This window comes from Scardinius erythrophthalmus (genome assembly GCF_964197995.2).
Source record: "Scardinius erythrophthalmus genome assembly, chromosome: 15".
NCBI classification, from domain to species: Eukaryota; Metazoa; Chordata; class Actinopteri; order Cypriniformes; family Leuciscidae; genus Scardinius; species Scardinius erythrophthalmus.
Genome location: NC_138235.1, coordinates 20,224,541 through 20,241,441, shown reverse-complemented (window position 1 = coordinate 20,241,441; position 16,901 = coordinate 20,224,541). Strand labels below are relative to the sequence as shown.

Below are 16,901 nucleotides of genomic sequence, written 5' to 3'. Positions count from 1 at the left end.
ATTAAACGTAATTGTATTTATGTATTGTAGTAGTTATAAACAAATGTTTATTTTAGTTAAGATTAACATTTGCATTGTATTCATAATGTCAAAATAAAACCGACGTAATGTTACTTGAAGGCATTATAGTCTACTATTCCTGCCAAACTATGAGAATGTTTCTCACTAGATCTCGCAGCGATGTTATTACTTCTGTGGCGAATTCAAATGCTTTCTTTACTGGATCTCTTATTAGCGCTGTGTAGTAACATAGTAACAGTGTCGCATGATCATGATTGGCTCGCGCTGCACTGGTCCAAACTGATAAACAACGGTCCTTCAACCACACAATAACGAGCAGTTTCGTTCCGCTTACATTACGTTTGCCATTTGATGTTGGGCAATGTTGTGGTCGCGCCGGCGTCTCTACATTATGAGCGCGCTTGCCACGCGCCTACATTTGAAATAACGAAATTTTGGTCGGCAGGAAAAATTATCCAAGTCCAACGAACCGTTCGGTTTGAAAACGCGTACCGAACACCGAACCGAAAGCCTCGTACCGAACGGTTCAATACGAATACGTGTATCGTTACACCCCTACTTACCACTATCTTGTTTTTTTCTTATCCTCTTATTCCTTTATCTTCATTATTTTCTGGCTTCCTGAAGCATAATTCCGCTACATGATGACTGCCGAGGAGTTTTTGTATTTTGCCGGCAGCAGAGATCGCGTGATTGGCTGGCTGCTGTCAGCGACTACTGAGGGGGGCCCCCTTGAGGGGGATCCCGATAACAGTGTCATTGCACTTTACTGCATTGACTATCAAAGGGGCGCTCACACAGTTTGTCGTTGCATTTTATTCTTAACCAGTCGTTGTCTTGGGGCCCCAGGCCAGCTCGGGGCCCCAAGCAATTGCTTGGTTTGCCTGTCTTGTCGCGACGGGCCTGCTCGGGAGCGCGCATGCACGTCACATCCGGTGGATTTCGCAGAAAATCCGACCCGGAGACTTCACATAAAAATAGGAATACTGGCCTTCAGAGGTAATAGCAAAACACGAAAAGTGGATCAATGTAATGTGTGATTACAACCCCTTCACAGACGGGCAATAAAAAAAGGATTCATTTTATAAAAAAAGTTACATACAGCACCTTTAAGTTGAAAATATAATTTTTGTTTAAAAAGATGGAGAATGTTTCCTTAGTAGAACTCCTGAAATATTTAAATGGGACCTGCTGTGCTGCCTTTTCCTTCAATTTTTTTCAATTATCTTTAGTGTGAAATGTTGCTGTTTGAGCATGAAAAAGGTCTGCAAAGTTACCAAGCACAGTGTCACTCAAAAGAGAGTTATTCTCTATATCAGTAAGCATTATTTCTGAATTCCCTAAAACACAAGTTTTCTTCAAGGAACAAACACATCACAATATTCCTCATTTAAATAATTTAAACGCAAAATAAAGGGGAGAGGCCTGGTTGAGCTGTATTAATAGGCTTTCCCAACTCAAAGGCTACATCCTTCGAAGGACTCGAACTTCAAAGGCCACGAAGTTGAACAGAGCGTTGTCAAATGGGATGGCATAGCCTACGGAGGACTGTTCTTGTTGAGGCTGTAACGGCTGCCATTGATTGTGACAGTACAACTTTTGAAAAAGTCCAGTACAAACATTCAACTGGCTAAAAACAAAACAGGGTTCATAGTCTAAATACGTTCACCTTGGTCCATTTATATAAAATTGCATCTTATTGTTAAGATGTCAACATTTGAACCACTTTATTTTTTTACTTTGTATTATTATATATTCGAGTAAGTTGAAGGCCAATACTTGCATTTATATTGTAATCCGGCAATTTCTCTCAAAAAAAATCTTGTCGTCATTAGCCTGCAATAAATTCTGGGGTACGCAAGGCCGCGAAGGATCCATCTGTTGTATCCTTCATTGCTCAGAAAACGAAGGACGCATTTTTAGGGCCGCATTTGAAGGAGCCTTTAAATTTGGACAGCCTTTGTTGCGGCGTGGTGATGCAATCGGCCTTCGAAGGATGCAGCCTCTGAATTGGAACACATCGGTAGTTTGTTGAAACGCTTGTTTATGGAAAGGGGCGTGACATTTCCCAAACACTCTCAAAGTGGTTGACCAATTACAACACACTGGTCCAGCCGACCAATCAGAGAGCACATTGCACTTTCTGGGAGGAGGGGCTTCATAGAGACCAGAACTAAACTGGGATGCGTTTCCAGTACAACGACGTAACTGCTTAACTACCATAGTTCGATACATTTTTGAAGAAATCAACTAGCTAGTCACTACTGTTTGCCGAAACCATACTGTCGCAAATTGGTAGTTCAACCACGTTGATTAATAATGTCACGCATGTGGTGGAGTAATGCTACTTTCAATGAATCTGTTAGAGATCGGAATAATGCTAGATGCTTTGCTATAAATTACGGACATGGCATCTAAGGACTATTTTTTTCAGTTATTATGCTTTATTTCCAGATTCAATCATAGGCTTGTTCTTACATACTAGAGCACGTTCGCACATCCGCTCTCTTCAAAAACGGTCCTTTAAATCTCTTGACAAACTAAATGACGTAAATTACATTTGTATGTATTCTACATAAAAGACACCGATTGTAATGAATGTCAGCTTGCTTATTTTGCTCAAGATAATGATTTATTGAGTCCACATGTCATGCAAAATAGAAACTATGCCTCTAACCACAGGTCGAAAGCTGTCGTTCCAACCACTTGTTTGCGAATGTTCGTTAGAATGATCATTTTGGGAAACACTGACTCGTTGAACTATGCTGATAACGACGGAACTTGCGACCATAGTTGGCTAACCATGCTTTCGGGAAACGCACCCTGGAGCGTTACTGACAGACTGGGTAGAGAGGTGCTGCAACAATGAAATATGCGAAAAATAATGTTTTTTTGAACATTAAAGCATGAAAACGTGTTCTAATAGACTCCAAAAACAAAATCAAGACTTTGTAAGAGAGCATAATAAGAGACTTATTTTTTTTTTCTTTTAATATCATTTTTACCCTTGCCCAAATAAACATGAACCTTGAGAGAAAATTCAAAAACAAGTCTTGATTTTTTTTATTGTTTAATATGCGCATACAAGTAATGTGGCATGTTACATCTTTCATGTATTATTAGAGCTGAAGAATAAGGATCACTGAAGGTGAAAGGGTTTGTGATTAGCTTTTTAGCTAAACGTCCAAAATCTGGATTCTCAATCTTCAAAATCAACAACATCTACAATAAACGCGAGTTCAAAATGATGTTATATTTACACTTAAAAGTTTGGGAATTTCAATTACATATTGCAAGTACAATACACCAATAAAATGAAAAGAAATGTGTCATTCCAGTGTGCAAACTCAAACTTTATTGAAGTTTCTGTTTCCTACAAGCACACAATCATCAATGAGAACTAAAGAGAAAAGCTCCTGCGCTGATGAATTGTGTAGAAATCAGAACTGGGACCATAAAATCGCCAGATCCAACCATGGTTTTACCACCACTGTGATATACAAAAAGCAAAGATCATTTTGGTCAAAAAATATAAAGGTCCTAACATTTTGGTCTTTTTGTTAAAAAATATATCAAATAAAACGTTTTTCTAAAGTATTCCTGAGTAGGGCCAAAGATTCTGAGCACTGAAAAATATCCAAATGCTTTATTTACCTGATGAAAACTAAATTTGGTAATTACCAATAAATAGAATTTCACTAAAAAAATTCTCTTCATTTTCACACGATCTTTACAATATAATGGTAAAGCTTGCGGTATGACCCAATGAAAACGTAAATCACTGTGTGTATCATTCTGACGGATGATTATTCCTTGGTAACTGGGTGCAGAAACGATTTGTTACGCGCAAGGGTCAAGGTCAAATGTAATGCTTCCAGCAATGGAAATCAAATGCACATAACCACAAACTCCAATACTGACAAAATGTGGGTGCACTACGGCAGTACACATGCAGGCGTTATTCAATATTTTGCAGAACACAGTAAAGGCAAGGAAAAGAGTTCAACAGTGGAGGGCCAACTTGTGTAAAGGTGTGGTCACATTAACGAAATTTCGCTTGTCAAATAATGTCCAATGTCAATAGAGTAGAGATGCCTAAAGCACAGCTCACACAGAAGCCACTTTCAAACCAAGCGGCCTTCTGTTAGTCATCCACGTGACCACCTTGAACACGAGCGAAATCTGCGTGAAGAACTCTTTTATACTTGCATGAAATTCCCTCATCATATGAAGCAGAAGTCACTTTTATACCAAGTAGCTTTCTTTTGGTCAACGCAGCAGATTCACGTGACCGACTTGAACAAGCGAAATGACTGGATTTGGCCAAGCAACGGTAAATGTGACCGCACCTTAAAGCTATAGAAAAATATTCAATTCACCTTATCAAACTACACCACATCCCAAAGTGATGCTACTCTAAAAGAGCGCACAGCAACAAGCAATTCCCACAGGGACAATGTGTTGTAGGTCACGTACGTGTTCGATCATCTCAGCCGAGGGGAATACTGAATTAACAAAAGAGCTGCGTGAGCTCAGGCGACATTGATTATTCAGGAAATGAGCTCAGTCCTTCGGTTCCATCTCTGTACATCCCAAATAAAGGAGCTTTTTTTCACACAGGGATATGGATATTGTGATGTCATTAATTGAGGACTTAATTGTCATGCTAATCCAGTTTGAGAGGAGGAGGAAGAAGAGAAAGGCTTTTCTTCACGTCTAATCGTCTTAGCGCTACACCGCACGTCTCATTTCTCCCTGTAATACAGCAGATACATCTTCAGGGGTTCAGGTAACGGGAGTCTTAGGATCTTCTCCCTCAGAATATTAACGGGAGGCTCCACACGAGCACAGCCGCCTTTGTTTTTCTCCTCTTCTGTGCCGGAGGATTCCTCCTCGTCCTCCTCGGGTAGGTCTTCTCTCATTCGGCGGCAAGCCCTTTCCTCTTCCTCCTCCACTTCCTCCTCTTCCTCTTCAACTCCTCCGGGGTAGTTGCAGTCGTCCATGGCTGTGGGAATCATGGAGTCGTGGAGAACCATGGAGTTGACGCACTGGCGGTAGAAGCGACGACAGAAGCGGCGCCTCTCGAAGCGGGGCCCGTAGCGGTGCATGGCTCGGGCCCCTGGGAAAGACACCCGTCTCTTTGTGCGTCCTTCACCCATAGCTATGGGCTGCCGCAGAGTGTGTCGGATAGCAATCCGGCACAGGTCCTGCAATGTCCGCACCTCAAAAATGGCTGGAAATTTGGAAAACATTGGAAGGAAGAGAAATTTTTATTTTTTTCCCCCTATCAAATAATACTTTCTTATTAATCTTTTATATCAGTGTACTGCAGTGTATTTGGTTTAATATACTTTCTTATTTATCTTTTATATCAGTCTACTGCAGTGTATTTAATATATATATATATATATATATATATATATATATATATATATATATATATATATATATATATATATATATATATATATAGATATAAAATCAGAAGAAATTTTTTTTTTTTGCCAAACATTCTTGATGTGAACAGGCATCCAGTCTCATCTATTAGTAATTGATTACTTAATTATAAATTTGATGAGTTACTATATATATAGCATATGTATATATATATATATATACAAATACACTATATATATATATATATATATATATATATATACATATATATATACCGTATACAAATACTTTCAGTGAACGATAAACATACTTATTGGAATCATTTGTTATTAGTGTCCTTGTTTATTTGTATTGGACTGATTCCTCAGTGTACTCACGTAAAGGAACACTCTTAGGTCTGCCATTGACATTCTGTTTGGGCTGGACGAGCGGGGCAAAGGTCACAGCGATGATCTTCTTGGTCTCCCAGGAGCTCTGACCTGTGCGAGTGATCTTGGTCAACTGCAAAAGAGTTTCTTAGATAATAAGCCCTCAAGTCAGTAATTACTACACTAATTACACCATCCCATGTGAATACTAATTACATGTGTGTGTACATCGATTTTGTGTGAGTAAAATGCAGATATATTTACGTAAAAAATGCCATTTTATCAATTTTATTTAGCTTTGCCCTCCCTCTTTAGGACCCCATGAAATTAAAGTATACGTTTTGTGGCTTTTTAAAGTTTATTAAAGTTTAATAGTCTTTTAGCATTGAAGTCATGTATATGCCAGTTTTTATAAAATATATACACGTAAAATTTACTCACAAGAAAATGGGACGATCCGATTCCAATTCTGGGAGTCATGATCCGATTCCAAAACGATTCTTGAGCTAAATTTTTTTCTTATTAATTAGTTTACCGACTTTAAAATCGTACATTTATTTTTACATTCTTTATCTAATTACTTATGCAATTTGAAAGTACTTTTTAAAATAATTCAAATGCATTTAAATAATTGTATGTTAAGAATTTTCAACTAACTAAACATGCAAGCAAATAGTAAATAAAGAGAAACAAAGAAACATATTACAAGCAATAAACAAAGAGTGCTTATAGTATCTGAACATTTTCCAGTCAAGATCCGTGAGTGATTTTTCTCTTCGTACACAGCAGGAGATCTAATAGGCTGCATTCACACGAATTATTCACACAGATTATTTTGACATATCAGATCAGATGTCCTGTCCAGTCAGTCTAATCCCTTAAGACATAATTGACTATGTTTACATTAATTTTGCATCATCATTAAAGTATTTTGAGATTAAAGTGGATTTAACCGCTTACACAGCCGCATGCGCGAGCACTCTTCACACAACATTTGTGAAAGAAACCGTGTGTCGGTAAGTGTGTTTCATGTATTGAATATATAGGGCTACTTACTGCATTCCAAACGGCATAAATGATGCCTTTGTAGAGCATTTGGAAAGTACAACATTGAAATGCCAGCGAGCGAGACTGAACGTTGTACGCGAATTCAAGCAAAGAAAGCGCGCGTTTCTCACAACGTCTAAAATCCTGTGCAATGAAGCCAGAGATTGCCCTGGAAATTTACTTCAACCTTTTCGAACTTTATGGATGGTTCGAGTCGAGTGTTTGTATTTTTTTTTTACGTGTGGAAGCAAACAGAATACGGGTTTTTTCCCTAGAATCTAGAGAGCAAAGCACACACTAACATCACGCAAAAACTGATCCAGAGTCGTTGAAGAAAGAATCGCGATGCATCCGATAATCCATTCGTTTTCTTCCACCCCTTATATTAAACGCTCATCTTACACACATGGTTTTATCTTAATATTTCCCAATAGACCTTATTGACAGCAGCACCATATATTAGATTTTTAAGGGGAATGAAAGCGACGCTGTGAGGGAAAGACAAACATCTCTTCAGGGGCGGTTCTAGGATTTCAACATTCATGATTAAAAAAATCATTTAATATATTGTTTGTATACTAGGGTAGGCATGAACAATACAGTAGGTTCTGCACTACCTGTCAAGTGAATCCAATATTGATTTAATTTCTATTTTCTAATCAGTTTAAATAACCAGCTAATATTCATTGAGAATATAGACAAACGATCTTTTCCTTCATGGAGATAACATGGAAAATGTGCAATGCGTTAGTGGAAGATTTCTGTCACCTGGTGGAAAACAAAAACAGTTTTAACAGAAAAATGACATGTAATTACAACTATTTGACACATTTTTTGCAATTTTATTGTATTTTGAAGTATGAAGTATAGCAAGAGTAGAAAGGAAAAGAAAGGAACATTTAAAATAAATAAATAAGCCCAGATTTTACAGTGGATTGGAAACCATCTTGTAGTTTATTGCTCCTGCATCGTATTATGTAAACTGCATTTATGAAAAAGAGCTACACAGATCAGATGTAGATGTCATAACAATCTATCAACGAATGCACACACATGTTGTCCTCTTCTTTTGACACTAAATAACCTGCTAAAATACAGGGAGGAGCCGAAGCATTTTTGGGTGAAAATTTAGGGCCTAGTGATGACCCTGGTGGGTTATACTGTTATTTAATGTTTTTGGATTGTTCTGCTCAAATATATCTTTCCAAGAAATTTCAGTAGACAAAAAACTATAAGTGATCTATGAGCTTTTTAAAGTGGATGCCATTGAAAACATGGTGAGTCTATCTCTCACAGCCTTGTGTCACGGCGCTGCTCTGAATAAGGTCTATAGAGTTGGACTAAAGCCATTGTATGTCTTGCCCCTACTTCCTATTGCAACAGGAAGTGTGTCAACAGAAGAAAGAAAACTACACTCAAAGCATTTCTAGACGTTTCAAAGGGCCTTTAAAAACTGCTGTGGAACAAGAACAGCATGAATAAACATGTACTCACCTTCTCCTCCAGGGGGAGCACTAAGATCCCGCCAACCTTTAGCAGGTTCTTCATGTAGTTCTCGTACTCTTTCTGAACTCCTGCACCACAGTACACCCTGTCATACTGCCGACTCTCCGGAGGGATCTCCAGACAGTTCCCCACCACATAGGTCGGCTCACAGAACTCAAACCTGCGGTAATTGAACACAACCAATTCATGGACAATTTGACAATTAAAAGACCAAGTCAAAGCTATTACACAGGAAATTACTCACTTGTCAAAGCTGTCGCTGGTTTTGATAAAGTAGTCGAGTTTCTGATACGCATATTCAACCACATCCGCATGCAGTTCCACACCGTGATTCACACCGAACGGACCTGATGACAAGAATGATAAGTATATATTTTTTATATTTTATTAAATATAAATGTTTGGTGAACTATTCCTTTTTACGTAAATCTAACAAAGTCTAATGCAGGTTTAGGCTTAAAACAAGAAATTAATACTTTTATTCAGCAGGACATACAAGAGGAGACAAAAAAACAAGACAAAAGGAGACTGGCAAAAAACAAGACAAAAATAACGATTCATTATTTATTTATTTATCACTCACCCAGTATGAGGCCCACCATTGTGCTGAGATAACCCGTCCCACTGCCCAGGTTGAGAAAAGACAGGCCAGGCAGCAGGTCCAAGGCCTCCATCACCTCCGAGTAGATACATGGAGCAGACAGATGGAGGTTCCCATGCCTCCAGGCCAGGTCTTTATAAGCACTGTCACGATAGTCCTCCAGGTAATAGTCTGCTCTGTCAATGGCTCTGAAGGCCTTCTCGACCAGATCTGAGCGGATGTAGTGAGCCTCTTTAAGGTTGTCAATCAGCTCGTCGTTGTCCTCACCCGCACTCACAGCTCCACCCATGATGAAAACAGAAGAGCTTCTAAACACAGTCCTGAGGTGTGCCTATCACTGTCTGTAGAGAGAAGCAAAACAGCTCAACTTTGAGATTAAAACTAGAATAAAGGCCCGTTCACATCAAGGATTATCTAAACGATAGTTTAGTTGTTCCAAACCTGTATGAATTTGATATGTTGAAGAATGTTGGTAACCAGAGAGTTGACGGCACCCATTGACTCTCATAGTATATTTTTTCCAACAATGGAGGTCAGTGGGTGCCGTCAACTCTCTGGTTACCAACATTCTTCAACATATCTTCTTTTGTGTTCCAACAGAAGAAAGAAACTCATACAGGTTTGGAACAATTTTCATTTTTTGGTGAAATATCCCTTTAAGTTGAACTAAAATGGCAGAACATTCTTATTGAGCTTTATAATATATATAAACAAACGGATATAGATTGGTATATCAAATAACGAACATCAAGCACTCCTTATCGAACAACACACACTTATTATGATGTATGATAATGAAACTGTTGTAGCGGTTTTAAGAGCATGATTTATTTAGTCATAAATTACATCTCCAACAGACTGTTGTCTAGCAGGTTGGAAGAGAGCAAAGAATGATAATTAAGACAGCTAAATCTTTAATGAGCCACAGCACGTCAGATTTCTGAGCTAAGCTGACATATCAACAAACTTGACAATAAGACTCGCACTCGCCTTCAACTACTTCTCTTGCACTCTATTTTTAGAGGTCAGACAATGCCAAGTGAAAAGTGGCACAATGTTGTGTCCCGACTCGAACAATTGGCAGCGGCTCCATTTAGAGCACAGAGTATTGTTTGTTTGTCGTTTTGGCAAGCAGACAAAAAGCACATGGGTAGCTGACACATCACATGTATTTAAAATCGAGATTTAGGTCCTAATGTATAAATGAAAGTGGAGATATGCTGGTGAAATATGAGCTCAAAAGGTAATGTTATGCATGCGTAATAATTATACAATTATCAGCATCGTTTTGTTTATATAGATAGTAGATTTCAACAAGATTATGTTGGACATGTCAACTACTAGACTTATTACAGGTCAACTTAGGTAACAACAGCACGGCAGACTGAAATATCAGGAATGTGAAAATGGTGGGCTGGTCACTTCTATTAACGTTAGGCAAATACATTTAAATGATGCTGTGAAATAGAACTCACAATAAAATGTACATTATGTCAAAGTCCACCATTTAATCTTAACAGATGAACTATTGAGGTCGTGATGGCAGTCGTCAACTATTTATAACTAACAGCCATGTGACACTCAGAACCGAACATCATATTAAGCAAAACAGTAACAAACAGATCGCGCTGTTACACGACGCTGGAAACTACACCTATCTATAAAGCACAAAGCAGCGAGAAACTTGTACACGGATTCGAGCAAAATCTACTGTTATAATTCAGTAACCGTCATATGTAGGTCACGTCTGTATTATGCTTTTTAACATCAGTTAACTGCAGTCTGTCTGTGCACGAAAAGCACAAACACCGACATAAACAAAAGAGTCTCCGCGGCCACAACTGGCACTCAGTCATTCTCGACGCGCCGTCTACATCTTACCGTGTGATTACGGACCTCAGCGGTTGTCTCGTACAAACCAACAATGTCCATCGATTACATTAACGCGTTTGTCATATATTTGGATACGGCCACAATAACGCCTAACTTGACTGCGAAAAAATTGATGCGATGTAAACAGAAACCAGCTGACGCGCTGACGTCACACGCACGACGACGTCATGCATTCGTGGAGATCTCAGTGACTCGAATCTTTTCACCAAAAACGTTCAGATTAAATATTGTCTTGGTAAAAAACAGAAGAACTAAGAAAAGAGTGGTGTTTTTTTTAGTATGATAGAAATATCTTGTGCTTACCAAAAGCTTTGTTTATTTGATGAAAAATATACAGTAAAAAAAAGTATTTTATTTAAAATAGAAATCTTTCGTAACATTAGAAATGTTTTGATCAATAATTCCTTTTTTAAATAAAAAACGAACCTTCCCAGAACAGAACGTGCTGGAACCAAAAATTGTTAGCTGGTATAACTGACAATGTTAGTCTATCAAAAGCAGGTTTCACGGTTTCACCATGATGGAGTCTCTATGTTTTCCTGTCGATTGTCGTTTGGTGTATGTGGTCATTTCGTCACATGACTCAGCTCTCCGCTCCGAGTTCAGACTGCAAACAACACCAGTGAAATGCTCCTTAACAGTAGGCTACTTCACATTCTACTGAAGGTAGGACACAATAGTAAAAGAAACGAATGCTACGAGAACGATTCATTCACCAAAAAGTGCATCGTGCACGAACAAACAGTTGAACGTGCGTTCAAAATCCTCCATCATTTGAAAAAAATATTGTAGCACTCAAAACACAATTCTCGCGATTTTTTCCTTCTCATTTATATGAACAAAAACGGGGTTCTTTAATTTTTAGCGCAAATAAAGCGCTTCTAAGCACCTGTAGATTCATTCACGTCTGATGTGGCAAATTATGTTAACCTAAAAGCACTTTCCTTCATATATCTGTCAGAGACTATAATTATCAATATCATTTCATCCCACTTCTAAAACGAGTGTCGTATTACGGTAGATACCGACGGAGGGTTTCGACTTCTCATTATGCTTAATGCTGAGAAGATATTGTAGTTTCAGTGTGGTAGTGTTCTATGTCTCCAGCAGAGGTCACAATGTGGAAAGCTTAGATTTGTAAATGGTGGCACACTTCCGCCTGTCTGTTGTGTTGTCAGTCATAAGGCTTTAAGTCTATAAAAATACTTATTTATAAGCCTAGACTGTAAAACATCTCTCATCACAGCAGTAGCACTATCATGATGCTAACGAAGAAATAAAATATGAAAGTCAAAAGTTTGCATAGCCTACACTTTTTTTAAACAATTGTTATTTGTTGCACATTTTAGTCATAAAATCGATTAATTTACAGATGCAATCATGCGGTGACTAAAGTAAAACCTTTGTATCAAAACTTTTGTCTTTAACAAGCAAAAAACAAGCACATCATGTAGGAAGTGTATACTCAGATAGATCACATTATTGACACTTTATTTATGTTTTCCATATATAACACTGAAATGAACGATACCTCCACAAAACAGACATTACTGTTCTCTTTTAACACTGATATCAATGAGCACAGATACAAGGATACACAAACACGGTCACAATCCAAAACCAACTACACACTTCATTTCCAAAGTTACCTCAAATCACGCTCAGCCATAGCTTGTCCTGCTCTACTGAAATGAAACCTCAGCAAGGAAACTACCACTGCTACAAATGTGACTAAAACATGTAGTCTATCACTGCGGAAGTGCTTATTATTATTACTATTTTTGGAAGTACCATATTTTTTTTTTTGTCATTTTCTTAAGGAGAATCATTTTGTGGCTACAAAATCACCAGTAAAAATAGCTGATCTCTATAAAAAGAATGAAAGAGGACAAGCCTTGGCCGTGGGTTAAAATACATGTTTTTTGTTTTTTTTCGTAGTGTACTTGGAAATATTCTTTAATACAACAACACTGTCCTTTATTACAAATGTACAGAATCCCATTGTTGTCAGAATAATGCCCGTGCATAAATGCTTCGTCTGTGATACGTCCCATGATTATTTCAGACTCGATGAAATGAACCACCACACAGTTTCATACCTGAATCAGAATCACAGTTTTGGGAAGAATAGTGGTACATATTGTGATTTATTTCATGTCGAACAATAAGCTGAATATCAATTTCAATATGATCTGTTTTTTGTGTTCACAACTTTGCTGAATTCCTATTACCACCCCCCACCCAAACAAAAAGAAAAAACAAGGAGAAAAAGTTGGCGTCCTGAGTGGGATTTGAACCCAGTCCTTAAATGTAAACACACCCTTTTCTGCAGCGAACAGAAGCGAGAAAAGGCACACATGAGAAAACCACAGAGCTGTAAGCTACAGTACCTACAGAATGAGGGCCGTTTTGGTTATATCAGCTTAATGGGACAAACAGTGCCGTTTTAAGCCTTCTGACTTTTTAGCTGTTATCGTTTCTCATGAAATTACATAGGAACCCTTTTTAATTGACCTAGGATTGGCACAAGTCTCAGAAAGGTCGAACTCTCAAGTACAAGGTGCTAAATCAATCCGTTACCCTACAAATACAAACCCTTATTTGGTTCCACGGGGAGGGATTACATATGCTAACTTGCATTTGCAGATGCTACACTGCTCCAGAGAACATGCTACATTATTAGGCAGATTCAACACACTCAACCTCGCCGCGCAACACTGATAGCTGCTCATCATCACCGACAGCAGGCGTTTAAGAAGCATGCACTGAGGAAGAATAATTCACGCATGCTTTAGGCTATCTCACGTCAGTAGTATTAAGCAGATAGAAATGTTTCTCTCATGGTAATAAGAGGATATGACATCTGTAGTGAGTTTTCCCTCTACGCGGTTTAATAGGAGGAGGAACTCTAATGAAAATCTGCCGTTACTGATAGACAAGGTCTTCAGATTCCTCTTAAAGCAAAGGAAAATGCTGCAGTATTGAAATGCAACGCACACATCTTTCCCGCGGAAAGGTTACGGAGAACGAGGCGAATGAGGCCGGCAGAGGATCTGACATTTTTGTGGAAATGGACAAAGATTTATGCAACTAGCGTCTCCTTCGCTTTCTCCATGTGCGAGGGCACGCCAATGACAATCTCCAAGCAAACGCTCATACCAGCACATTTCACATCTCTCTCTTTTTTCATTTTAACAAAGGGCTTGTTGCTGAGGGCTAACAGATCTGATATCGTACAGCCAAATTCGGATGGATAAGGGCCTTCTTTCGTATTGGTGACTCGGCAAAAACAGAAAAACTTCGGTCAAAGGGCATTTGACATTTCAGACAAGATACAGATTCACATTAAACGACAACAAACAAGTCAAAAGACATTCGCGATATTTTCTCTCAATTCTGCTGTTAGCCGTCCGAAAGCCATTTGTACCTTTTTTTTTTTTTCAAAATATAAAATAAAAAAAGAATCCGCTAACACACTCAAGCGCACAAAGAAAATCCTTTTAGTTGAAAGGTCATTAGTTGGCATTCAAGATTTTTGAAAAGTGCACACATGTTCTGTCCATCACAATATTGCTGCCATAATAGCAAATGAACAACATGACCGCATGTGTACTATTTAACAAAACAACCAGCTGAATAGAGGCACAATGTTCATTTCACTCGCCATTATGAGTCATACAGTTGTCATTGCGATGATTGGCATTTTACACACGTATCTAGTGTGGCGTGTCCCACCAGAACTGCACAACACCATACAATACTAAAGACAGATCCACCGAGGAGAACTTTCAGCACACTACAATGCGTCTAAACGATTAAAAGCCTAAGACTAATCTGTTAGCCACTGCCCCATTAATGCGGCTGACGTACATACAGAGGCCCAGTTCAGAGTTTGGACCAGAAAATAGGAAACTCTACAAACATCCTCGTATTCTTCGCTTTACAAATGTACGTTTACATATTACAAAAAAAAAACAAAAAAACACATCGTATCCTGCAACCACAGTAAACTGGGTCTGTCTTTTTTTATATATATATTATTTAGTCTTCTATGGATAGTAGTACTCACAGCTTTTGGAAAGATATTGTTTCTGTTTAGCTATTATAAGAGAAACAAAAGAGTTAACAATTACACTGTAAAAATATATGTATGTTTATATACTATATATAGTTTTTTTTGTCTTTTTTCTTTTAAATACAGAATGAATATATTGTGTAGGTATGGCCATCACGGCAAAGGAATAAAGGCATCTGTAACAATCCCCACTTAGGCCACGATCACATGACCCGAGGTTAGTGTTGGTGCTGAATGGGCGGAGTTGGTAACGAAAGCACAGGTCAGTGGCACTTTGTGCATCGAAGAAATAAAAATCTAGTATAAGGCTACACGGGTGTATGCTTGTTTGATACTAGTCGAGTAAGGACATTGTGGTTCAAGAGTTTCTGTCAGGATGGTTGGTATTCGTCTTCTGTGCCCTCGCCACAAAAACGCCCGCCCGCTTCCCATGGTCCAATAAAGATAAGTTTAGCAAGAAAGCAAAAATAATCCATTTGCAATTCATTAGGATCGTTCAGGGGAAACAGTTTTTGGCCACTACTGAGAGCTTGAGGAGGTATAAAAAAAACAACAACAAAAAAAAACAAGCACAAGAAGATCCAGAAGAACGTCTCCTTCCTATTGAGACGGACGGGGAAAGAGTCAAAGCTGTAGGTTCCACAGTACTGGAATTGCTTTTTTTTTCTCTCTTTACATTCCTATAGGAAGTAATGCTGGTATAAGGAAAACCCTCGATAATCATCATGTTTTATTCTGTAGTCCAAAACATGTTTTTTGTCTTTATTTTTTATATCGCCAAAGGTTCTTCAAGACTACTAAGACTTCACAAACACACGAGGACGTTACAAAATAAATATACATTACAACCGTATCACAGTTCATAATTTCATCATAAATATTAAATAAATAATAAATAGAGATTATACTTCTCCTTCAGCTGTGTTAGAAATTCGAAATAAAAATAAAAAAATAAAATGCAAATAGAGACAGCAAGAGATAGCGATAGATATACAGGTAGAGAGAAAGAGAAAAAGAAAATACAAAATTATCAAAACATCGTTGGTTAAAAATATTTGCACTTAAAAAATCTACTCTATGGATAAAACTCTATCATCAAATGAAACGAAGTTATAAAAATTAGTGGTACATATTTTTTTTTTTCTCTTCCCAAATATTGATGTGGCAAGTTCCTTGTCACATTTTCATGACCTTTTTATAAACAGAAGGGCTGTGAATATTTAAATAGGTGAATTCAAATAAATAATACAGTTACAATTAAATTATAACAAAAATATAAATAAATTACAGTAGAGTCTGGACAAATTTCGTATAATTTATAGATCAGTGACGATCCAACATCTTGTCTGATGTTGAATGGACTGAAATGAAGTGCAACTCATTGTTCATATGTAATAGATATGACTACGCTGGGTAAATATCCCTACAGTGTAAGTACTACAAATAAAGGAGAGCAAGCTAATGTGCCCGTGTGTAGCTCTAAAACAAATCAACCCAATAAACAATAAAATGGATGCTGAGATAAGAAAGTAGTGTTTCAACAGGTGGGATTTACAGAGTCAACCGCATGCCACTGATAGGGTTGCACACGCATTTCGCTCACTTTGTATGCTAACGCAACATCCTCTCATTTGACCCGAAACCACTTTTGTTTTCTTCGGGAAAAGAAGGAAAGATGAGCAAATACTGCATATGTCTGTTCTGCCGGGGCTCACGTAGGGATCACTTGTATTTGGAGCGTCGCATTTGTTGTTTCGTAGGAGCAGCATCCTCACAGATGAGTAAAAAGACTCTCTTTCACCTAAAGCCTGGGCAGCACATCTTCTGGAGGTTCTACTCCCCTCCTCTTCTTCTTCTTCCAAAACTTCTCACCGTCTCAATGTAAAAGCAAAAACTAAAGAAAACTAGGTTTGTGTCTCCTTTTCTTTGTAAATAAAGAATTTGGTTCCATCTTCGCCTTCCAATCCAGCAGCTTTTGTGGATTTTGGTCCTT

The 16,901-nt window shown here is 38.1% G+C and overlaps 1 protein-coding gene across 1 annotated transcript; it reads right to left on the bottom strand.

Moving 5' to 3' along the window:
* Positions 1-3,361: 3,361 nt before the first annotated feature.
* pcmtd2b (protein-L-isoaspartate (D-aspartate) O-methyltransferase domain containing 2b) lies at positions 3,362-11,008 on the bottom strand. Its single transcript, XM_081386467.1, has 6 exons — positions 10,822-11,008; positions 8,923-9,281; positions 8,584-8,686; positions 8,328-8,499; positions 5,796-5,919; positions 3,362-5,254 (listed from the first exon to the last, which is right to left on the bottom strand). The coding sequence occupies exons 2-6, from the start codon at positions 9,227-9,229 to the stop codon at positions 4,767-4,769; spliced, it is 1,194 nt and encodes a 397-aa protein (XP_081242593.1). The 5' UTR covers positions 9,230-9,281; positions 10,822-11,008; the 3' UTR covers positions 3,362-4,766.
* Positions 11,009-16,901: the final 5,893 nt, after the last annotated feature.